The sequence below is a fragment of the Halichoerus grypus genome, chromosome 2 (assembly GCF_964656455.1).
Source record: "Halichoerus grypus chromosome 2, mHalGry1.hap1.1, whole genome shotgun sequence".
NCBI classification, from domain to species: Eukaryota; Metazoa; Chordata; class Mammalia; order Carnivora; family Phocidae; genus Halichoerus; species Halichoerus grypus.
The window spans coordinates 188,907,412-188,931,719 of NC_135713.1; the positions used below are offsets into that span (position 1 = coordinate 188,907,412).

General features: G+C 45.4%; 2 protein-coding genes across 2 annotated transcripts; both read right to left on the minus strand.

The window, feature by feature from the left end:
• Positions 1-808: 808 nt before the first annotated feature.
• LOC118520888 (keratin, type I cuticular Ha7-like) lies at positions 809-4,517 on the minus strand. The gene is made up of 7 exons (XM_036069112.2): positions 4,026-4,517; positions 3,751-3,833; positions 2,720-2,876; positions 2,187-2,348; positions 1,975-2,100; positions 1,271-1,491; positions 809-890 (listed from the first exon to the last, which is right to left on the minus strand). Exons 1-7 carry the CDS (start codon positions 4,515-4,517, stop codon positions 809-811), a joined length of 1,323 nt encoding a protein of 440 aa, XP_035925005.2.
• Positions 4,518-14,161: 9,644 nt separating this feature from the next.
• On the minus strand, positions 14,162-19,442 carry LOC118520929 (keratin, type I cuticular Ha8-like). Its single transcript, XM_036069198.2, has 7 exons — positions 18,951-19,442; positions 18,676-18,758; positions 17,728-17,884; positions 17,195-17,356; positions 16,983-17,108; positions 16,278-16,498; positions 14,162-15,488 (listed from the first exon to the last, which is right to left on the minus strand). Exons 1-7 carry the CDS (start codon positions 19,440-19,442, stop codon positions 15,356-15,358), a joined length of 1,374 nt encoding a protein of 457 aa, XP_035925091.2. The 3' UTR covers positions 14,162-15,355.
• Between the last annotated feature and the right edge of the window lie 4,866 nt (positions 19,443-24,308).

Below are 24,308 nucleotides of genomic sequence, written 5' to 3' on the forward strand. Positions count from 1 at the left end.
GCCCAATCTAAGAGAGCAGGTGGTAATGCCATGCCTCCATAAAAGGGACAATTTGAATGAGAGAAAAAACTTGGCAACCTGTCCAGGGCAGTTCTCAGCATGACCTCCCTTTGGCTAGACTGGAACTCTAAGTTGTGTGATTTTGCTCTTGGACCAAATACCAAGGGGCTGAAGATGCCAAAAGCATGGTAGGGACATGTTAGTTCTGAGCTGTTCTCAAGGAATTCAAACCTGGCAACCAACATGGCTTCCTTTCCCCAGTCTATAGGGATCAATGGGCAAGGTAAGTACACATCCAATGTCAGCAAAGGGCCTTCATCCAAAGGCTAAGACCCCAGTGCCCCAGAGAGATCCTGGCAGCAAGGAGACATGTTGGAGCCAATGACCACCCAAGGTGGGCCAGACTCTTTATCACACCACATACATTGCCAAGCACCAGAAGTGTAGCACTTGATGCAGGAAGGAGGTTTATTGACCATTTTGTACAAGAATCCAATTACATCTTAGGAGAGTCTGAAGCATTGGAGTAGAACCAAAATCCCAGAAGAGGTACTAGGAACAAACAATAGCTTAAGTGAAAGACAATTACAGCATTGGGGGAGAAATGCAGCAAAAGGACACACAGGGAGCCACAGCTTAGAAGTTTCTGTTGCACTTTGATTCAGTGAAAATGCCTCCAGTGAGTTTGGTCTTCCTGGAGGGAAGACTAAGCAGGTGAGGGCAATCTTAGCCCCAGGGCAGCCAGCCTTGACCTTCTGCACTGGCACTCAGACCTTTGGAATCGGTTCTCAGCGCTGGCGCCACTGGCTTAGAGAGGGCTGCAGGTGGCAGGGGCACAGCCTGGACAAAGGACACAGGAGGCATCCGTAGAGCAGGGATTGATGGGGAGTCTGCAGGGAGAGAGAGAGAGGAAGAGTTAGACATGAGGAGTACAAAGATGTCTCAGTGATGCACAGAAAGGGCAAGACCAAAAGGGTAAAGGACAGGTCTGCCACCAAGTCACAGGGCCCCTCTTCCATTCTCATCTATGTCTTTCCACATCCAGGAGTCCTCTGGGGGGACTCAGCTTAGGAACCAGCTATTGTTTATGTAACAGTTGATCCACAGATCTGCACACACTGGAGAGCTGAGTCCGTCACTAAGCCAGCGTGCACAGGAAGCCTTGTTCTTTATGATAAGATCTCCTTCCACAACCATGTCAGTTATCTATGAGGAATCGCCTGATAGTCAGGTATGTAGCTTGGCCAGAAATTGACCCAATCACACATACTTGCAATCCTCGCTCTCTAGAAGTTTCCGGTATGTGGCAATCTCGCACTCCAGCCGGGCCTTGACGTCCAGCAGCACCTGGTACTCCTGGTTCTGCCGCTCCAGGTCAGCCCGGATCTCGGACAGCTGCTCCTCCACGTTGCTGATCAGGACCTGCATCTGGGCCAGCTCAGTGCCAAAGCGGCCATCAGCTTCACACAGGGAGTTCTGGAGACAGTCTTTCTGTAATGGGAAATAATGGGGTAAGAGACCCAGGTGTCCCAAAATTCAGCAGTGAAAATCATGGCCAATCTCGCCATGGGGCACATTCCAAGAGGTCACAGGACATTCCCAGAACTCTAGAGGAATCACTGCCAATATCATCATGACTTTCCACACACAAAAAAAAATCTAACTTGAGGAACAGTGTCCTGTTCATCCCTCGATTCCCAATACCTGACAAAGTAGACACCCAGTGAAATCTTGTGGAATGAATGTGTGCCTGAACCCCCACACGTTATTCTAAAGGAAGGGAGTTGACTTGTAAAAGGAACCATTTTTCAGGATCAAACTAACCTTGACAGCAAGGCACCTCCCCCAAGGAGGGAGGGACCCAGACCCTGAGTTCTGACTGTCAGTGGAACTGATGAGTGGGACTTCTGAGAGATGCTGCTAGCAGGCCATGGCCTGTGGCACTAGCAGCATGGTGAGGGTGGAGGACCGTACCAGGCTGTGCTGGGCCTGAAGCTCCACTTCCAGGGCGTTCACCGTGCGTCTCAGCTCCAGGATCTCCGACTGGCAGCACCGCAGCTCCTCGGAGCAGGACATGTCCTGCTTGCTGATGCTTTCGGACTGAGGCACAAGGGCACAGAGACATGATCACCCCCCTGCCCAGGTAGAAGCCAGGGTCCCTCCCTGCTCCGAGGCAGCACCCTCACCTGATCTTGGAACCACTCTTCCAGATCATTGTGGTTGGTCTGCACCATGGCTTCATAGTGGCACCGCATCTCCTGCAGCACCCTGCTCATGTCCACGGTGGGCTCAACATCCAGCTTAATCTGGAGCTTGTCCCCCAGCTGGCTCCTCAGAATGCTCACTTCCTGCAGGAACAGAAGGACCCACACCCTGAGTGAGGAAAGACCTTTTGACAGAGCAGATGGCACCTGAACCCCTCCCCAGACAAACAGCATGAAGGGAGACCCCACTGGTGCACTGATGTAAAAGGTCTTGCCCACGGTCCACTGGGAAGAGCCCACTTGGACACCTTCCTAAATTGACAAGGCAAAACTTTACAGACAAGAAACTCCCCCTCTGCCACCTCCCACACAGTCAGCCTGACTCCAAGACCCAGATCAACCCTTCATCCCGATGCCAACTGAGCCCAGGTTCTAATCCTAGAGCCACAAGGTGAGCAGTGCTCCCTTTTCTGCCCAGTGCCCTCCCCAAAGGGTCCGCAGCCCCAGGCCCACACCTGTTCGTGGTTGCTCTTGAGGCAGAGCAGCTCCTCCTTCAGGGACTCCTGCTGGGCCTCCAGGTCAGCCTTGGCCAGGCTCAGGTCATCCAGGAGCTTGTGCATCCCACACATGTCCGCCTCCACCACTTGGCGCAGGGAGAACTCACTCTCGTGCCTTCCAGCACAGGAGATGCAAGGTCAGCAGGATGATAAGGATATCCCCTCTCAGCTGCCCCTGGTTCCCACCAACTTGGATCCTCATTTCCTCAATTAATCAACTTTCACTCTGATGGATCCTGTGAGATCCAACATGAGCTACAGAGCTCATGGTCGGGACAAGTATCATTATGCCCACTGGATGGGACAAAATGGGAAACTGAGGCTCAGAAAGAATAAATGGATTATCCAGGCTTGTATACCTTGGTTAATAGTAAATACATGGATTCAGCCTAAGTGTTCAAACTTCAATGCAGTGTTCATTCTGCTATAAAAGATCATTTAGCCAGGAAAAATAATGACTCAAAAGTAAGCCTTCTGGACCGACAGTTTTCTAGTTTACCCCATGGATTAACTATTTCACATGATTTTTATGCCTTTCTCATTTATTCAGTTGCAACTCTTGATACCAAGGAGCTACAGTGACAATTCTTCCCACTGATAAATTTTGCCAAGAGTCAGTGCGTCTGTCAACAACCAATGCACTGAAAGTTTATTCTTGCAATGACTTGATTTTGTTTCTGGCTATAACACAAAGCTCTCTTATATTCCAGATGTGGGGAGAAAATGACATGAGACCTGACCAATCTAGATGATTCTTCCTCTTTTTGTTTCAATGCTTTTTTTCTCTTTCTCCTATATAAGGACCACTTCTAGTAATAGGTTAAGTTATGGTTTGGAAAAGAAGAAAGTGAACACTTATGTATTGATCCATTCATGCTTCTAGTCAGCAACTATTTTCAAACCCCTACTTTGGGCCAGTACCATAGTGGGCACCTAGCAATAGAACAAAAAAGAGGAGTCACTCTGAGCCCTCTTCTAGTCCTACTTACTTGATTCTAAAGTCATCAGCAGCCAGCTTGGCATTGTCAACTTGGATAATCAGCCTGGTATTTTCAGCCTTGCTGCACAGGATCTGAGGAAAAGCAGGAAGACAGTTCACACACAAAACATCATACTCTGGGATCCAGCTCTACAGGTAGCATCTACACTCATACTCAAGAGAATCCAAGAACCAAAAGCTCCTTGAACCTTCAGGAGCTTTTAACCTGCCATGCCCTTCCACCTTCCTCAGACCCAGCACACCCCAGGCTACTCCAAACCACACCTTCTGCTGGAGCTCCTCAATAGTCTGGAAGTAGGACTGGTAGTCTGGGCACATGGTGGACTCATGGCATTTGCTCGACTCTTGGATCCTGGTCTCTAGCTCCGCGTTCTCCTTCTCCAGTTGGCGCACCTTCTGCATGTAGTTGGCCAGGCGATCGTTCAGGAACTGCATGGTCACCTTCTCGTGGCCATTCGGGGCGCCTTCCCCATAGTTCTCACAGACTCCAAGGTTGCCGGGAATGTTGCAGGTCCCTGGCAAGGGGCAAGCGGTGCGGCAGCTGTGGGGCATACAGAGGCTGGGTTTGCCCAGAGGGGTTGCCCCCACACGCACTCGGTTGGCGTGTGCCAGGGTGGCCGACAGGCACAGGGAGGCAGCCCTGGCCTCTGCCCCAGGCTGGCCCACAATGTCAATGGAGGAGCCACAGACATTCGTTGTTGCAGGCATCCTGGTGCTGCCTGAACACTGGGATGAGCTGATGTAGCAGGAAGTCATGGTGTTAGGCTGAGGTTGCACAGAAGGTTCAGATCAGCTGGGAAGACCAAGCCACCGAGTCTGACAACCTCCCTCCCTCCTGGGCCTTTTATACCCCATCCCAGGTGGGTGTTGGCTCCATGCCTTGACCTCAGTGCCTTGATTCTCTCCCTATTGTACCGTCATCCTGTTACTCAGCTGTTGAGTTTACCATTAAGAGTTCCCCACCTCATTAAAGGAATGTTTATGAATTTGAGGTGCCCTTTGATTTTTGATATCAGGTTATCTGTTGAGGAAAGGTCAGCGATTTCTATTTCTACCCAACAATCACCAGCAGTTAATTCAACTTCCAGATGTGCTCTCTGGACTGGGCCAGCGTCTCTGTGGATGTGGACACATTCAAGGATTGAATCTTTCAGTCAATTTTCTGTGTATCAGGAGGGACAGTGAATCTGTCACCTGTGCTTAGACTCACCCAGACTTTCCTTTGAAAAGAAACACCAGTTTATAAAACTGGTAAGTCTACAGATACTTAATTATTGTGAGGTCCCATTTCTTCTTTCTTCTATCCTTTACACTGCACACTCCCCTTGAGAAGCTTTAAAGCATCAATGCATCCAGAAACATTATTGCTAGCTAAGTTTTGGTTGACTAGTCAGAATCAGTTTTCAGTCATTCACTTGTTCAGCCTGTTTCCTAAACATTCCCTAGAACTTGGGCAGTGTGCTGGTTTTTGAACATGCAATGGTCCCTATTCTTCAGGAGAAAACAGTACCCCAGAAATCTCAGGTTGTCTTCAACAAACTTGAATGAGAACCATTGATCAATGGGAGTTGGTGAAAGAGAGGATCCGTGGTCCTGAACAAGTATGTATCTAGAGAGAAGCTACTGACAAACAAACAAACAAAAAGCTTTATTTGATCCAGAAAAGGGAACTGGGACCAGAGCTCAAGGGATATTTAAAGAAAAGCTCAAGAACTAACATTTAGGAGAATGTAAGTTGTAATAGCTATCCTGCAGTGTTCTTTCCTATTTAATCCTTACTACCTATGAGGCAGCTATTCATAGCCTCAGTGTGCCGATGAAGAAACTAAAGTCCATCTTCCAATTCACAGAGAAATAAATTGTCAAGAACTTGATTCAGTCTCATGTCTGTAGAGCCCATTCATTCTCTTTCCACCCTGCCATGACCTCTGGTTAGAACAACCTGTGTGTTGTCTTTGTTGCAGGAGGCTTAGTTGTTGGCCAAGAAACTGATGCAAAAAAATATATATATATATCTGAGGGTCCTTGTGTTCCAGCAAAGGAAGATGTTTAGGCACAGAGCAGAGAGGACAAAAAATGCACATAGAAAAAGTTATATTCAAAAGTCGAGAGTCTAAAATAGACCTCACATCCCAGAGATTTTTGTTAGAGCTAAGGAACTAAAGCAACCATGAGCTGTGGGGTCAGAGGTTGCCCCTCCAGAGTGCTGGAGGGAAAGTAGAGGGACTGAAAGATGGAGGAAGAGCTAATCGGAGAACACCCCAGAAGGATATAAATAGGTCTCTTCTCTAATCTCTAAAATTCAAGAACAAGCATCTCCAAGAAAACCAAATGGGAGGCAATGGATGTGAGTATTGGTGAAACCTGGGCTCTCAGAATTCTCTCAAAAAGAAATAAAGAAATCTGGAATTCTTCCCAAAAGGAAAAGCCACTCTGGGGTCAGTGCCAGTTACCCTGAGGTCAACAATGAATAACCCCTTACAAACACCATAATTAGGAGACATCACCAAGCCTGGCCTTCCCATCCTTCAGAGGCCTCTGGGTGCAATCTGCATAAGTTCCATCTTCAAACACCCCTTTATTTCTCTCTTGCCTCATCCCAGTGCATCACTTTAATCCAGAGAATTGGACCATTACAGTCGTTTCCTTTGATTTGCTAAATAGGCTCTACCTTTTGGCCCTATCCCCTGGCAGGATTTGTCCCATTGACTGAAATTATGGTTCCTTCCATCTCAGGACACACGCCACTTGTTACTTTTTAGGCTTCACAGATGGAGTGTTGATGCCCTCACTGACACCCCTCTCTAAAGCCCTGGCTTGGGCTTGGCGTGGTCTGTTTTGCATAATGACACTGAAGCCACTTGTTGCTCTTAGAGAAGTGGGTTCTACTGATTTTTCTTTTGTCTCAAAGGAACCGGCAGTAAGTGGAAGGCATGAGGCAGGTGTTTGAGATGCTGTGCAGCTGGGGAGGAGCCTACCCTTGACATCCCAGGCTGCCTCCTTTCGCTCCCTGTAGAGTCCTCGGCCCCTGAGAACAACATACGAGCCAGGTTGCATGAAGGGAAGTCCTGGCGATGAAGCGTGAAGAGAGGGACAGTCCTGCAGCCCTCCTCATTCACAGGGGCCATCCCATCTCTCTTTGGGAGTGAAAGTTTTGGAGTTGCTTTCTGTCTTCAGGGGGAGGTGGAGCACTGGGTCCAGAACAGCATCATTCAAAGCCATGGCGTTGGGACCTACTGAGACAATTCTGTGTGAAAGAGAAAGCAATGACGTCAGAGCAGCCCAGGGGTTAGGATCTGGTCTGCAGCTACCTTATCTGTAGCCAGGGGGGAGATTCTGAGGGTGTCTAAGGAAGCCGGTGCTGTCCACAAGCGCGTGCCAGCGCGTGCCCTGTGTGTGCTGCACCAGGAAGAGGTTGGCAGACCACAACAGGTGCTCCATCCTGGCCCAGCTGTGCCTGTACACCCTCAGACACTCTGGGCAAGGGGGTTCCAGGACGGACACCCTCAGGGATCTTTGTGATCTCAGAAGTCCGCCTCGAGAGGCTTTGAAAAAGACTGAAAGCTGCCATTATCTTCTTCCTTAAGTGGGATTTTATGATATGATTACTTGGAAATCTTTAGCCTGATTTTAAGGGTCTTTATTAGCAGTAGTCTGCTTTATTCTTGTCCCAGGTCTCCAGGGCATCAGAGACTAGCTGACAAAAACAATTGTCTGCACTTCCTCTCTCCGTCATCCCCTGATAACAGGGTTCCTTTATCCACATTCTAGGGCAGCACATTTGCCCTTATTTATCTCCTACCCCGGCCCATTACGAAGCCCTTTAATGCAGCATAGTAGTGTGGTTAAGGCCAAGAACTCTGGAGCCAGCCTGCCTGGGTTCGGATTCTGGTTCTACCATTTACTAGCTGTGAAAACTTGGCCTGGTGACCTGACCTCTCTGTGCTGTGGTTTCTACATACGTAAAACAGAGGCAGTAATAGCATCTAGCTCATAGACTTGTTTTAACTATTAAAGAATTTGATCTCTGTAAATCATTTAAAATAATGTCCAGCACATGGCAGAGTAAACACTAAATAAGTGTTAGCTGGTTTTTTTCAAGTGGCTTTTAATCATGGGTTTAGATGCTCACATCATTTAAAATTCAAAAATGCTTATTAAATTACCATTTTGTACCTATTTAAATGAGCAAAGATCAAAAAGGTTAATGTCACAATGTTGGCAAGGAATAGAAAAACAGGCATTGTCAAACACTGTGGGGAGGGCAGTAAATCATGCAGCCTCTTCAAGGCAGTTTAGCAATATCTATGCAAATTACAATTGCACACACTGTAACCCAATAATTCCACTTCCAGGAATTATCCCAGACGCACTTACATGGACACGTGTACAAGAACAACAAGAGTATTTATTGCAATATCTGGGGAATCATAGCAGACTAGAGAGAAATGAAACACCCACCAAAAGAAGCCTGGTTAAGTGAATTGTAGTACATGCATATAGTGAAAAGCTTGCAGCCATTGCAAATAATGAGGCAGATATGGATAGATATAGATATACTAACATAGAAATGATACCTGTGATGTAAGTTTCAGTGAAGAAAAACCAAATGCTCAACAGTATGCTACTTTTTATATTTACCCAAAGGGGGATATATGTGGGCTTACATTTATGGCAAGAATGAATCTCAGACCATAAAGTCAGGTGTGAAAGATATGTAACTTTACTTTCTTATGCTTGAACTAAATTGTACTTTTAATCTTCAACCCACATGACACCAGTGGCAGAACCTTATCTCAGTCATCTTGAGGACCCCTTCCCAAGAGGTTGCCCTGAGTTTCAGGGGCCTTTTTTCCAGAATGTTGGGAAACAGGAGGTGGGCAGGGATCAGCCCTTGGCATTTTCCTCCATCCCCACTGTAACAGAGACCCACTTGGGTCCTCCTGCCCAGTTCTAGGCTATCAGAACACCCCGGTGTTGCCACGGCATCGTCATTCTCACCCACATGGCCCTTGAGCTCTCAGGGCTCCCTTTGCTCTATTCATGCTACTCTCTGATGCACAGAGTCATATTTCAGCTTCAGTACTACCCGGGATTGTCTATGACATTTTCTCAGGCCCTTCTGTCTAGACTCCCATTAACTATATCTCCCATGGGGTCTTGGTGCCTCTCCAGGTTCTACCTGGGAAAGGGAGAACAGATGCCCTCTGGTCCTACATCTCCCAACCTATTACCCTCCTGCCCTCGACTCTATATCTCAGCCTGGGAGAAGGGGTAGAACAAGCAGGGGATCCATCGGCCTCTAAATTCTCTTCCCTTCCCCTCCTCTTCATTCCTCAATTCCAGATGCCTTCCTCTAACTAGAGGGTGGGACGTTTCCCCTTACTTGTCTCATCCAAGTCCGTTCTCTTGTCAACTCAGGGCTTGGACTCATGAGACTCAAAACCTCTTCCCTGCCTTCTGCTATGTCTTCCCTCTCTCAAATCACTGAGCGTTGCTTGGGCTACAGCTATTAGAAGGGCCCAGGGTACAAGGAAATATAGTGAGGATCGTCTGTTAGAACCTCAAAATATGCCCCCTCTCCTCTGTATACATATGGAAACTAATTTGTGGAGGAGGACTATTTGCATGGTGTAGTCTTCACTTCTGTTTCAAGTTTTCACAAGATGTATGTTCTATGTGTATAATTTTTGTAAGCTAGTTGTTTTTTTTTTTTAAGAAGCCTTTCTACAAACAAAAAAATGCTTGGTATTTTGTGAGAGTTTGGACACCCTGGGGCTCCATTTTCCCTTTCAGGAATCTATGACTTTTGTGCTGAACTGGTGGGGTTCAGGTGTTGTTCTGCCCCAGCGTTCAGAAGCCCCTTTGCCCTCCACAGCCTCATCTTTGAGTGATTATTGTGGCTGATGAGGTCCCTGGGACATTGGACTAGGAGCCATCTCCTCCATCCTCTGCCCCCAAGGGCTTGTGGATTTCCCCTTAATGTTAGGAGTCCATTCCTCTGAGCTTCTCAGAGGACCATATCCTGTGGATGTGAAGCTAACAAATCTCTCACTGACCTGGCTGGAGATGGTTCTGGAGCAAAGGTATGTTTAATAGAAAGGAGAAAAATGCAATTGTAGAAACTTGTAGAGTGGATGATTTAGGAAGTTGGGAAAATATGAAATTCTGAATAACTCATTGTCAAACTATTTATTTGGTCCACTTCACAGTTTTTATGCAATATAAATAGGTAAATATTGGGGTGCCTAGGTGGCTCAGTCAGTTGAGCGTCCAACTCTTGATTTCAGCTCAGGTCATGATCTCGGAGTTGTGAGATCGAGCCCTGCGTCAGGCTCTGTACTCTGCATGGAATCTGCTTGTCTCTCTCTCCCTCTTCCTCTCCCTTTGCCCCCTCCCCCTGCTCGCTCTCTCTCTCTCAAATAAATACAAAATAAACCTTTAAAAAAATAAGGAAATATTGACAATTCTGCATTATTTTTCACATTGAGAATCTATTATTAAATACCTAATTCTAAAACATTCTGAAGGTCAAGTGTATCTCTGGGGATTCATGTTTCTCAACTGAAAAGTTGTCTTTAAGTGGAAGCTTCCTCCAGCTTCTCAGGGCATTCAGTCAGTTCCTGTTCTCCACTCACACTGAATCCTCAGTTTACCTTGAACATAGCCCTCTTCATAGTGTGCTCTGTTGCCAGATTATGTGGAAGACCCTTAGAAGCACGGGTTTTGTCTTATTATTTATGTTATTATTTTTGTTCATCTCTGTAATTCCCAACACAGCATCTGACTCACAGGAAATGCCCAATCAATGAAAACATGAAAGAAAGAACTAAATGAACTCAGCTATAGAGCCAGTCATACTCAGTTTATCCTCCACAGTGCCTGGTGCATGGTGATGCTCAACAAGTATGTGTTGAATGAATGAATGAATGAATGAATATAGTATGAACCAAACAGTAGCTTCTTACCCCAATAACAGAAAATCCTTGACTTCTAAACCCTGTCATCCTAAATCAAATCAAAATCAGGATAATTTATTTTCATCTAGGAACATATTTCTATGAAAAGTCCTACAGAACACTCAAAAGTAATCACACTGAATCATGTGTTTAGCCCATGTCCTTTTAGGAAAAGAACAGAATTATTTAATGATGGAATCAATCGCTTTGATTGTACTGGGAATAGTCCTTCTCTGCTAATGACGTATTCCCTCCTCAAAAGTCATCCTTTATCCCTTCTCAGATACTGATTTGACCCATGAAATGTTCAACACAGACAAGGCATTTAGGAGGAGTTAGACAGCAGTGAGCTGGGGGCAGACTAGCTCATTCAGGAACTAACAATACACTGTCTTGTAAGGTTTGTACTAAATAAATCAAACAAATTACACAATTTCAGTGACCCTTTCCAAATTATGTCAGTGACCATGAGTATGAAAAATGGGGATATCCAAGGCTCACATTGCAGGGCCTCCCTTATTGTTTTTTGATTCAGTGTAATATTAGTTTCAGATGTATAATACAGTGATTCAACAATTCTATATATTGAGTAATGTATAGAATGCTCATCATGATAAGTGCACTCTTAATCCCCTCTATCTATTTCACCCATCTCCCCACTTACATCCCTTCTGGCAACCACTGGTTTATTCTCTGTATTTAAGGGTCTGGTTTTTTTGTTTGTCCTTTTTTTTTTCTTTGTTCATTTGTTTTGTTTCTTAACTTCCACATATGAGTGAAATCATATCGTATTTGTCTTTCTCTGACCGACTTATTTCACTTAGCACTATACCCTCTAGGTCCATCCATGTTGTTGAAAATGGCAAGATTTCATTCTTTTTTACATCTGCCTTTAGAGATGAGTCTTAAATGAACCATGAGAGACTATGGACTCTGAAAAACAAACTGAGGGTTCTAGAGGGGAGGGGGGGTGGGAGGATGGGTTAGCCTGGTGATGGGTATTAAAGAGGGCACGTTCTGCATGGAGCACTGGGTGTTATATGCAAACAATGAATCATGGAACACTACATCAAAAACTAATGATGTAATGTATGGTGATTAACATAACATAATAAAAAAAAGAAAAAGAAAATATGTAGAGATGAGTCTTAAGAAGTCCCTGTGGCCAATGTCAAAGAGCTTACTGCCTATGTTCTCTTCTAGGATTTTGATGGATTCCTGTCTCATATTGAGGTCTTTCATCCATTTTGAGTTTATCTTTGTGTATGGTGTAAGAGAATGGTCCAGTTTCATTCTTCTGCATGTGGCTGTCCAATTTTCTCAGCACCATTTATTGAAGAGACTGTCTCTTTTCCATTGCATGTTTTTTCCTGCTTTGTCGAAGATTATTTGACCATAGAGTTGAGGGTCCGTATCTGGGCTCTCTATTCTGTTCCATTGGTCTATATGCCTGTTTTTGTGCCAGTACCATGCTGTCTTGGTGATCACTGCTTTTTAATATAGCTTGAAGTCAGGCATTGTGATGCCCCCAGCTTTGGTTTTCTTTTTCAACATTCCTCTGGTGATTCGGAGTCTTTTCTGGTTCCATACAAATTTTAGGATTGTTTGTTCCAGCTCTGTGAAAACTGTCAATGGTATTTTGATAAGGATTGCATTGAAAGTGTAGATTGCTCTGGGCAGCATAGACATTTTAACAATGTTTGTTCTTCCAATACATGAGCATGGAATGTTTTCCCATCTTTTTGTGTCTTCCTCAATTTCTTTCCTAAGTGTCTCTCTTTAAAAGGCAGCTCAATCACTCAAAGGAACAGAGGATAAACACATTAAGCGATACAATGAGAGTTGCTTTGCAGCCTGTGCAATTTAGGTCTGAGTCCTAGCTCAGCCACTTGCCAAATCACATCTGTAGTCAAGCTATTTAACCTCTGTGAGCTTCGCTGCTTCATATTTTAAAAGCAGTTATAACATCTGCCCTATAAGAATGCTGGAGAGTGGCATTCTGTTCTTGGGAAGAAGAGATAGCATTTAACATCAGGCAGGAGGAAGCCACCACTATATAAAACTCCATTTTAAAACTGTGCAGTTATATTCAAATGTTTAACCATCAAAGGGGGAGAGAGCAAAGCAGGCTCCGTGCAATGTAGATGTTGCTCTTCACAGGAAGGAAAGAAATGCATCAGCCACAGAGTCAGGGGACTGAAGCTGGCCAGAAGCAAGAGACTGGGTCTTTTCCAAAAGGCAGTGCTCCAAAGGTGGGCACCAACACAGCAGGTCCCATCTCCTTCATTTCACTTCTCAGAAAAAGCCAAAGTTGCACAGGAAGCTCTCCAGCTCATATCATTGGGAAAAAAAAATCAAACCAGTTTCTGGAAAAACTCCTGTTCCTGCCCCCAACACAGGCCAGTCAATCCACATCAGACAAAAGGGTGACTTGATATCATGAGAAGTTCTTCCTAAAGGCCACCCCTCACCACCAGGACACACTCAGGATTGGAAGCTGGAGCCCTAAACAGGCAGTTTGTCCCCATGGCTGCCTTGAACCATCCCAGTCTTTACCCTGACGTGGGTGGTTAAAGCAACTTCATTTCTCCCTGTTGCTTTATCTTCTGTGATGACACAAGACCTGAGAAACAGGGAAGATAATAGGAGCTATTTTTTTTTTTCAATCAGCTGTTAACCACATTTAGAAGTCAGGACTGCAAACAGTAATAATCTGTATTCCCCCAAAACAAAGCCTCCAAAATGGAGTTCTACAAGAATCACAGTGGCCTTTAGAATTAATGAGTGCCTCTGGGGACTAGAGTGTATTCTCCCATCACTTCAACACTGGGATCCAAAAGAAGAAAAAGGAAATGAGAGTACCCATAAAATTAGGCCCCCTCTCCTTGGATGGATTCAATATAAGGGAGTTGCTAGGAAGGCTCTGCCGCTTGGAGCAAAGTTTTCTCATTCTTTGAACTAATGCAAATACTCAAATAAAATTTGCTCTGGAAAGCAAGTTATTAAGTGCACCGTTTCGTTTCTGATTGTATTTAGCTGCTAGAGGAAATTAATTTTAGCTGCCCAGAGAAAAAAGCCTGGGGCCATGGGTGAACTCTGAGCAGTATGGCTCAGCACCCAGACTCCTAATTATATGACATTGGCTCTGGATGAGGTTAATATGGTGCTTTCTCCTTTTCAGACTTTTTAAATTTCTTTCATCTCACCCATAGAATCCATGACAGATCTAGAATGTAAGTAGGAAAGATGACACAACCCTCATTTTCCAGCAGGGAAAAACACTGAGTTAAGTGATGATTCTCAAGCCCCATAACAAGTCAGAGATAAAGTCAGGAAGACACATTCATTCTTTCAACAGATGTTTATTAAGCATCTACTCTTTACCAAGCAGTGAGCTAGGCTCTGGGGAAGCAGCAGTGGACAAATGCTAATCTCCAGGAAGCATTTTAATGAAAAAAACAATGGAAAAGCAGGCAATTTTAGCTGTTGAGAGCTACCATGGTGACAGTAAGCAAGACAGAGAGTGACAAGGCTGTGATCATTGTGGACCGATGGCCAAGCAGGCGCTCTCAAGGGGAGTGACATTTCTGCTGAGGCCTGAATAACGAGAAAGAAGCGGAAAGCATTCCAGGGAGGAGGAAGAACAGGGACCAGTCTCAGGCACGTCCAAGGAATGCACTGGCCAATGTGGCAGCATCGTGGTGAGGAAGGGAGAGGGTCGGATGACATGAGGTGGGAACAAGAATAAAAATTTTGAAACTATTGTAATGCTATATTTTCTATTACCCTACATCATCATGCCCAGCAGTGTGACCTATTGAATCAATAGGTTTTAACATATCAGAAGAAAGTACTAGAAAAAATAGTCATTGTTCAAATTTTACTGTAAAATTTGATGAAGAGAGAGTTATATCCAGACAATAGTTAGGAGAGTCAAGATTTCTAGAGAAGAGAGATTTTCTTAATCTGAAATTCCCCTTTAAATAGCAAAGGCAAGCCTGGTCCTTTGTCAAAGATAGGACTCTGAGTGGAGAGGCTCAGATCTGATACAAGGGAAGTTCCCACCTTACCCTAGAGAGGAAATGGAGCCACTTCCAAGGCAGGGAGGCAGGAGGACAGGAGAAAGGAAGTAGAAGAGGAAGTGGTCAGATACATAGTATCTAGTTCCATTGCCCCCTCACTGGAACCATTACCCAAGGCTGCAGATGTTAGACAGAATCAGTAGATTGGGGGGGAATCCCAAACAGTGAAGTTTGTTCATCACTTTCCTGGTCACAAACTGGAAATTTTTCAAACTAAAATTGGTGTTTGAAATGTAAATGCAATTTCAGGTCCCACCCTATCCTTGCCTCCAAGATAGTTCCTGATCTTATGCCTGAGTCTCTCCAATGTAGATATTCCCAAGTCACCACTGGTGGCTGGGATCCAGCCACTGAGGTCACGGAACTAATCTGGGAAAATCCAGAGCTGAGAAGGAAGGCTCTCAACCAAGATTCTACTTCTCCTGTGGCCTTTGGAAAAGCCTCTGCATACAGAAAGTCAACAATAGTTAGAAACCATAGCGCCTGGATGTATAATAAACATTTCTCCTTGGGCATCCCCTCACTTTAACCGCACCTACTGGTGCATGGACATTCAGAACCGGCTCCCAGTGCTGGCTCCACAGGCTGGCCCAGGCACACAAGTGGTGCAGGGTGTGCAGCTTGGACGAGGTGCAGAGGCGGTAGTCACACAGGAGGCAGAGGTGGAGCACGGATTGCAGGGGAGTCTGTGGAGAGATAGAAAGGCGAACAAAGTTAGGGATGGGAAATGAGTGATACGTGATGGAGAACGAAGAAGGAGTCTCCGCTCCAAAAATACAGAACAGGGACCCAACAGAAGCCTTGGCCATTGACCCCTACTGTGCACCCCTAGAACTAGACTGAATGATCTTAAAATGCCTTCCAAAATGAGGTTTTCTATATGAGAATCAGGTTCTATCCTATAGGATAGAAAATACAAAGAAGGATTGACAAGAGAGCAAAAGCAAGTCCAACAAACCTGCTGGGGTCTATACTCAAATCTCCTGCTCAAGGAGCAGCCCCATGTCTACTCTCCCCAGTCAGTGGCTACACCAAGCAGCCCCACTGGAGACCTGGCATTGGATCCAAATGGACAGTCACTCCCTTCACATTCTGTCAACAATGCACAGTGTGAGCAGAGGACACGGCAATGAGTCACTCAGCAGAAGCATAGACCGCCTTCTTCTTTGTAGACAGCACTGTTTTGATTTTTTGTTTGTTTGTTTTAAGATTTTATTTACTTATTTGACAGAGAGAGACACAGAGAGAGAGGGAACACAAGCAGGGGGAGTGGGAGAGGGAGAAGCAGGCCTCCCGCTGAGCAGGGAGCCCAATGCGGGGCTCGATCCCAGGACCCTGGGATCATGACCTGAGCCGAAGGCAGACGCTTAACGACCGAGCCACCCAGGCACCCCTTGTAGATAGCACTATTGTTACCCTGAGAATCTCATGAGAATCGAGCAAATGATTTGTCCAAGTGCCTAGATCACACATACTTGCAATCCTCGCTCTCTAGAAGTTTCCGGTATGTGGCAATCTCGCACTCCAGCCGGGCTTTGACGTCCAGCAGCACCTGGTACTCCTGGTTCTGCCGCTCCAGGTCAGCCCGGATCTCGGACAGCTGCTCCTCCACGTTGCTGATCAGGACCTGCATCTGGGCCAGCTCAGTGCCGAAGCGGTCGTCAGCTTCACACAGGGAGTTCTGGAGACAGTCTTTCTGTAATGGGAAATAATGGGGTAAGAGACCCAGGTGTCCCAAAATTCAGCAGTGAAAATCATGGCCAATCTCACCATGAGGCACATTCCAAGAGGTCACAAGACATTCCCAGAACTCTAGAGGAATCACTGCCAATATCATCATGACTTTTCACACACAAAAAAAAATCTAACTTGAGGAACAGTGTCCTGTTCATCCCTCGATTCCCAATACCTGACAAAGTAGACACCCAGTGAAATCTTGTGGAATGAATGTGTGCCTGAACCCCCACACGTTATTCTAAAGGCAGTGGAGTTGACTTGTAAAAGGAACCATTTTTCAGGATCAAACTAACTTTGACAGCAAGGCACCTCCCCCAAGGAGGGAGGGACCCAGACCCTGAGTTCTGACTGTCAGTGGAACTGATGAGTGGGACTTCTGAGAGATGCTGCTAGCAGGCCACGGCCTGTGGCACTAGCAGCATGGTGAGGGTGGAGGACCGTACCAGGCTGTGCTGGGCCCGAAGCTCCACCTCCAGGGCGTTCACCGTGCGTCTCAGCTCCAGGATCTCCGACTGGCAGCACCGCAGCTCCTCGGAGCAGGACATGTCCTGCTTGCTGATGCTTTCAGACTGAAGCACAGGGGCACAGAGACATGATCACCCCCCTGCCCAGGTAGAAGCCAGGGTCCCTCCCTGCTCCGAGGCAGCACCCTCACCTGATCTTGGAACCACTCTTCCAGATCATTGTGGTTGGTCTGCACCATGGCTTCATAGTGGCACCGCATCTCCTGCAACACGCTGCTCATGTCCACGGTGGGCTCAACATCCAGCTTAATCTGGAGCTTGTCCCCCAGCTGGCTCCTCAGAATGCTCACTTCCTGCAGGAACAGAAGGACCCACACCCTGAGTGAGGAAAGACCTTTTGACAGAGCAGATGGCACCTGAACCCCTCCCCAGACAAACAGCATGAAGGGAGACCCCACTGGTGCACTGATGTAAAAGGTCTTGCCCACGGTCCACTGGGAAGAGCCCATTTGGACACCTTCCTAAATTGACAAGGCAAAACTTTACAGACAAGAAACTCCCCCTCTGCCACCTCCCACACAGTCAGCCTGACTCCAAGACCCAGATCAACCCTTCATCCCAATGCCAACTGAGCCCAGGTTCTAATCCTAGAGCCACAAGGTGAGCAGTGCTCCCTTTTCTGCCCAGTGCCCTCCCCAAAGGGTCTGCAGCCCCAGGCCCACACCTGTTTATGGTTGCTCTTGAGGCAGAGCAGCTCCTCCTTCAGGGACTCCTGCTGGGCCTCCAGGTCAGCCTTGGCCAGGCTCAGGTCATCCAGGAGCTTGTGCATCCCACACATGTCCTTCTCCACCGTTTGGCGCAGGGAGAACTCACTCTCGTGCCTTCCAGCACAGGAAATGTAAGGTCAGCAGAATGATAAGGATATCCCCTCTCAGCTGCCTCTGGTTCCCATTTCCTTCACCAACTGGAATTCTCATTTGCTCACTGTGCTCAGTTCCGGCCTCAGAGATGAATTAGACTCAGCCCCTCTACTCAATCCGCTCACGGTCTAGCAAAGAACTCCTAGCAGATATCATTTTACCTTCAGGCATTGAGGCAACTTTGATTCCAAAAGATTAACCTGCTTGCCTATGACAATGTATCTTAGGAGCCAGGACAGATCTCACACCACTTGCTCATCTATCACTTAAGCAGGTTAAGCAACAACCAGGTGCCAGGTCAGTGATTTGCTCCCTTATTCCTTGTATTGGGCTACTTCTCTATCTCTGATCTTTGTTTAGTAGAAATGCAGGGTACCTGAGGGCCCCATAGGTAAATCTGGACCCTGACCCATCTGTAAGTGGATCCTCTAATTATGTACGAAATTCAATGACTGTCCTTGCTCAGTTTATTCTTGAAATCACCTTATCTGCCCCCAGTTAATGAGCTCAGGCAGCCTTATCTTCCATTTTAGGAAAATAATTGAAGGAGGACTAACTCTAGGCTATATCATACATGCTATGTGTTGTTTTTTCTCATCCACCTTCTATTAGTTTTGTTTGTAATAAAAATTTTTATTTGGGGAATTTAGGAAAGAAGAAACAAGACAGTGATTCAGTCAATCAATTGTTTGGCCATTGGGACTTAGGGTGGAGGAAGGAGTCACTCTGAGCCCTCTTCTAGTCCTACTTACTTGATTCTAAAGTCATCAGCAGCCAGCTTGGCGTTGTCAACTTGGATAATCAGCCTGGTATTTTCAGCCTTGCTGCACAGGATCTGAGGAAAAGCAGGAAGACAGTTCACACACAAAACATCATACTCTGGGATCCAGCTCTACAGGTAGCATCTACACTCATACTCAAGAGAATCCAAGAACCAAAAGCTCCTTGAACCTTCAGGAGCTTTTAACCTGCCATGCCCTTCCACCTTCCTCAGACCCAGCACACCCCAGGCTACTCCAAACCACACCTTCTGCTGGAGCTCCTCAATAGTCTGGAAGTAGGACTGGTAGTCTGGGCACATGGTGGACTCATGGCATTTGCTCGACTCTTGGATCCTGGTCTCTAGCTCCGCGTTCTCCTTCTCCAGTTGGCGCACCTTCTGCATGTAGTTGGCCAGGCGATCGTTCAGGAACTGCATGGTCACCTTCTCGTGGCCATTCGGGGCGCCTTCCCCATAGTTCTCACAGACTCCAAGGTTGCCGGGAATGTTGCAGGTCCCTGGCAAGGGGCAAGCGGTGCGGCAGCTGTGGGGCATACAGAGGCTGGGTTTGCCCAGAGGGGTTGCCCCCACACGCACTCGGTTGGCGTGTGCCAGGGTGGCCGACAGGCACAGGGAGGCAGCCCTGGCCTCTGCCCCAGGCTGGCCCACAATGTCAATGGAGGAGCCACAGACATTTGTTGTTGCAGGCATCCTGGTGCTGCCTGAACACTGGGATGAGCTGATGTAGCAGGAAGTCATGGTGTTAGGCTGAGGTTGCACAGAAGGTTCAGATCAGCTGGGAAGACCAAGCCACCGAGTCTGACAACCTCCCTCCCTCCTGGGCCTTTTATACCCCATCCCAGGTGGGTGTTGGCTCCATGCCTTGATTCTCTCCCTATTGTACCGTCATCCTGTTACTCAGCTGTTGAGTTTACCATTAAGAGTTCCCCACCTCATTAAAGGAATGTTGATGAATTTGAGGTACCTCCTGGCTCTTTGATATCAGGTTGTCTGTTGATGGAAAGTCAGAAGCTTTTTATTGTTTTTCAAAGAACAAAATCCTTTTGGCCATCAGAGGTTTATTCCCTGACTAGAGTTGGCCTCCCTGTTGATGTGCCCACACTGAAGGTATGACTATTCCTGTTGGTCACTGGAGTGGCAGGAGAGATAAATCCCTATGACCACAGTGGTGCTCACCTGGGCTAAGATTAACCCAGCCTTTCCTAATTAGGAAAGAGACTGCTTCTTTGCTGGTAGATGTTATGGGTTTTGATTACCAAAAATTTCACATTTCTTCTTTCTTCAGTTGTGTGTCTCTCAAACTCAGTTTGAGGGGCAATAAAACTTTAATTAAGTCCATTCATTCAACATGCATCTCCTGGCACATTCTATGTGCCAGGCACTATGCCACATACCTGCCATACAGTTATTTAAGCCTGGCATAGTTCCTATCCATCAGGAAGCAACTCAAACTTGGGTAGCCATGGATGTTTTAAATAGGTTGTCTAAGAAGCTCATCAGTATGAGGATGACCCTGAACCTTGCCTGATCTGAACCAGGAAAGGTGAGTTCAATAAGCCAGAAACAAATAAAAATGAACAATAATCTTTTTTTAATCCCAAATAAGAACTTGGCCCTGAAACTCAATGGACACTGAGTTATCAAAGTCAGTATGGGGGAGTTTTTCCTGCCTTACTTCCTTGATTCTAAAGTTCTTCATTCAGCACTTACCATATGTGTTAGGAGGTTTATCAAAAATATTGTTTAATCCTTCCTACCATTCTGTAAAGTGGATATTCTTATCTTAATTTTACAAAAGAAATAAATAAGGCATTCAGGACCAGAGATGTGAAGTTATTTTTCTAAGATCTACCCCATTATGAAGTGTCAAAGCCTGTTCTTACTATCAGTTTCTTTTGACTCCAGAGCCCATTCTTGTTCTCTTCACCTTGACCACCCCCACATCCCTCATCCCACCCACCCCCAATAGGAGAACAACTGTGTCATTGCCAGAACTAAGAAAGATTATAAGGTCTATAAACTGGTAAGAAGTTAAAATTAAGAGATAAAATAAGAATCTGACATTTTATGTTACTCTTTGTATCTCAGAAAATACAAATGTTGGGGTACCAAAGAAATAGGGCAGGGTTTCTCCAAGGACCATGCAGAAAGATGCCCAGAAGAAAGTTCCATTTCCAAATTATTATACTACATCTCACACCCCACAAGCTCTTAGTACTGGGGGACCAAGACAGCTGACTGTTAAGGTCCCAAAAGTTTTCTCTCAAAATTTATGGCAGGAAATAGATTGTCCCCTAGGACTGAGAACGCCTAATGTGGAGTAAGAACCACCCCCCAAAGTGGTTATAACTATATCTTTGTGAAAATGAATATTTTCCAGTCCTCTGAGCAATGAGCAAAAGCTGAACAGATATCTCTATAAGGACCAGATATGTATCTGTGAAACATAAGCTATTGGAGTTCTATCAGGAAGAAATACAGAATTTGAGACTTTTGTCCAGATTGGGTTTCCCAGGAAAGGTAACTAGTGGTCAGCTCTGTCCTAAGGGTTACTCAGAGCTCGTCAATGAATAGCTCTTTATAGACACCATAATTAGAAGACATCACCAGGTAAGGTGAACTCATCCTTCAGAGGCCTCTGGGTGCAATCTGCATAGGTTACATCTTCAAACATCCCTTTGTTGCTCTCCTCTGCCTCATCACATAGCAACAAGCTTCTCTATAAACCAGGGAACTAGCTTATAAAGTCATTTTTTTTTACCCACTAAATAGAATCTATCTTTCGGCCTTATTCTCTGGCAGGATTCATTCCATTAGTTAAAACTCATGATTTCTTCCATCTCAAAATACACAACACTTGTTACTCCATAATGTCAATGCTGCAGCTTTCTATGTCCGGGTGACGCTCCTCTCTACTGAAGCTTCCTCACGGTCCTGGCATGGGCTCTACTGAGTATGCTGTTTTGCATAATGACACTGATGTTGCATGTCTCTTTGTAAAGTTGTTTGGTTCCACTGATTTGCATTTTTCTCAAAGAAGGTCAGTGTGGGGTGAGGATCCCTGCCCTCATATCTAAGACCGCCTTTCTTCCTGACCCTTTGAAAAGAGTCCCAATGGCCCTTGATGACCAAATATGAGCCAGATTCAGTGACAGGAAGTGGTGAAGACAGAGTGTGAGAGACAGGAGCTTTAACCCTACTTCACTCACCTGTGTGCAGAAAATTCTCTCACTGATTCTGACTTTAGAAATACCAGTCTCTAGAGGCAGGAAGCCTACTGCAGATGGAAAGCCCAAGCTGTGGTCTTGAGATGCTATTTTCAAACACGGTGCTGTTACAGATGGATGCATCTCAACCAGTGGGAGGGAAAGGTATGGACTTGAAGACTAGCACCCAGAAATTGTGCCTAGCCCACAGCCTACCTTTCTATGGCATGGCTCCTGCTGCAGGAAGATGCATGGAGCATCCAAGGGTTCATGCCCTGAATAGGAGCATTACCCATCATATAACGCAGTGGATGCAAAGATTGAAGACAGCTCCTGTGTGTGAAGCCTCATACTGTCATGTCTCTTCAGTGTTAGGAAATGGTGCCAGAGAAAATTGTAGGTCAAGAAAATCATGAAGACTCTTGAGAGAAGAGTAATAAATAATAATATAAGTAATAAATAATCAATTTATTATTCTAGGTATGCAACTCTTGAGGCTTTGACAAATGGAAAGGGCACACTTTTATTCAAATTAGGTAGGATTTACCATCAGATTTCTTAGATGCAGTCCTGTAATCCACAAAGTTTATTCACTTATCAATGTTGTTTCCTCCTACCATTGGGAATGCAGCTATAAAAGACAGAGTCCCTGACTTAAAGTGGGGGAGACATTTGTGACAAGGCACCACAGTGGTGTATGGAGGTGGTACCACACTCACTCTGAGGTCTGCAGATATGTCACCATCTTTTTTCCCATTACCCTATTGAAGGCCCAAGTGCAGAATCTACTTTTCCTTCATAACTGTCTATTCTGTAACCAAGCAATTCTCCGTGACACCAGCTGGTTGTCCTATAATTCAATTTAATTCTGATGTTATCTACATAGATTTAGCATCAGATCTCACAAGGTAAGGACTCAGTCCCACAAGACTGCCCCTACCTCAGACACCAATCACAAGTCCCAGGTTGTCACCTGTACTTCTGAATGACTGGCTATAAATCAGGGTTCCCATGACCCCTTCCTTGGGTTTGATAATTTACTAGAATGGCTCACAGAACTCAGGGAAACATTTATGTTTATCAGTTTATTATAAAGGACACAGGTGAATAGCCTAAAGAGACACATAGGGCAAGATATGTGGGAAGCGGTGCAGAAATTTCAGACCCTCTCTGAACAAGCCATACTCCCCACACCTCCACATGTTCACCATCCCAAAAGCTCTGTGAATCCTGTACTTTGGGGATTTTTATGGAGGCATTATCATGTAGGCATGATCGATCACTGAGGTGGAAAATGCCAAGATTCTAATCATAGCTTAGTCTTTGTGGTGACCAGCCCCCATCTAGAAGCCCACCCAGAGTGGCTTCATTAGAACAAAAAACATTCTTATCACCCACGAAATCCCAAGGGATTTAGGAGCTCTGTGCCAGGAATCAGGGTCAAAAACCAAATATTAGAACAAAAGATGCTCCTAGTATTCTTATCACTTAGGAAATTACAAGAGTTTTAGGAGTTCTGTGCCAGGAACTGGGGGCAAGAGACCAATATACATATTTTTTATAATTTTCACAGCAATGGGAATAGAAAATACCCAAACCTCAATTTCTGAGCTGCCTGACCTCAATGAAGTTACATAACCTTTAAATGCACCTGTTTCCTCCTATGAACACTTAAAATGATAGTTATACCCAGGGCTACTGGTAAGAGTAAAGGATACCAGGTAGATATAACTCCTAATATAATGCCTAGCACAGAGTAAGCACTTAAAAAATGTCATTTCCCTTCTCTTTCAGGGTCTCAGCCATCACCATCACCCCCTTTAAAAAGCCTAGTGTTTTCAGAAAAATAAAAGTTAGAACGGCTTATAAATACATGAATATATGCTAGCTTTTTGATGTAGTCCCACTTGTTTTTTATTTTGTTACTTGTGCTTTATGTGTCATATCCAAGAGATCATGACCAAGACCTATTTTTTCCCATGTTTTCTTCTAGGAGTTTTATGGGCCGGGTCTTACACTTAAGTCTTTAATACATTTTGGGTTAATTTTGGTGAGTAGTGTAAGATAGGGGTGAATGGCCATGTTTTCCCAGACCGTTTATTGAAGAGACTATCTTGTCTCCATTGAGTATTCTTGGCTCCCTTGTCAAATGTTAATTGGATGTATAAACATGGGTTTAGTTCTGGGCTCTTGATTCTGTTACATTGGTCTATGTGTCTATGTTTATGCCAGTACCATGCTGTTTTTATGTCTACAGTGTTATAATATAGCTTGAAATCAGGGAATGTAATGCCCCCTCTTTGTTCTTCTTCAGACATCAGTATTTTTTAAAGCTCCCCAAGTGGTTCCAGTGTGCAGTCAAGGCTAAGAAGCAGTGACTTAGAAGAACAAGGAAAGA

Bases quoted from the DNA above. Each gene is read 5' to 3' on its own strand.
- LOC118520888 (XM_036069112.2), bottom strand. From the start codon at position 4,517: ATGACTTCCTGCTACATCAGCTCATCCCAGTGTTCAGGCAGCACCAGG. The intron at 3,834-4,025 runs GTGTGGTTTGGA...GCTTTTCCTCAG, and splicing joins TTGAGGAGCTCCAGCAGAAG to ATCCTGTGCAGCAAGGCTGA. The intron at 1,492-1,974 runs GTACGGTCCTCC...TTCCCATTACAG, and splicing joins TTCAGGCCCAGCACAGCCTG to AAAGACTGTCTCCAGAACTC.
- LOC118520929 (XM_036069198.2), bottom strand. From the start codon at position 19,442: ATGACTTCCTGCTACATCAGCTCATCCCAGTGTTCAGGCAGCACCAGG. The intron at 18,759-18,950 runs GTGTGGTTTGGA...GCTTTTCCTCAG, and splicing joins TTGAGGAGCTCCAGCAGAAG to ATCCTGTGCAGCAAGGCTGA. The intron at 17,885-18,675 runs GTAAGTAGGACT...CTGTGCTGGAAG, and splicing joins GCTGATGACTTTAGAATCAA to GCACGAGAGTGAGTTCTCCC.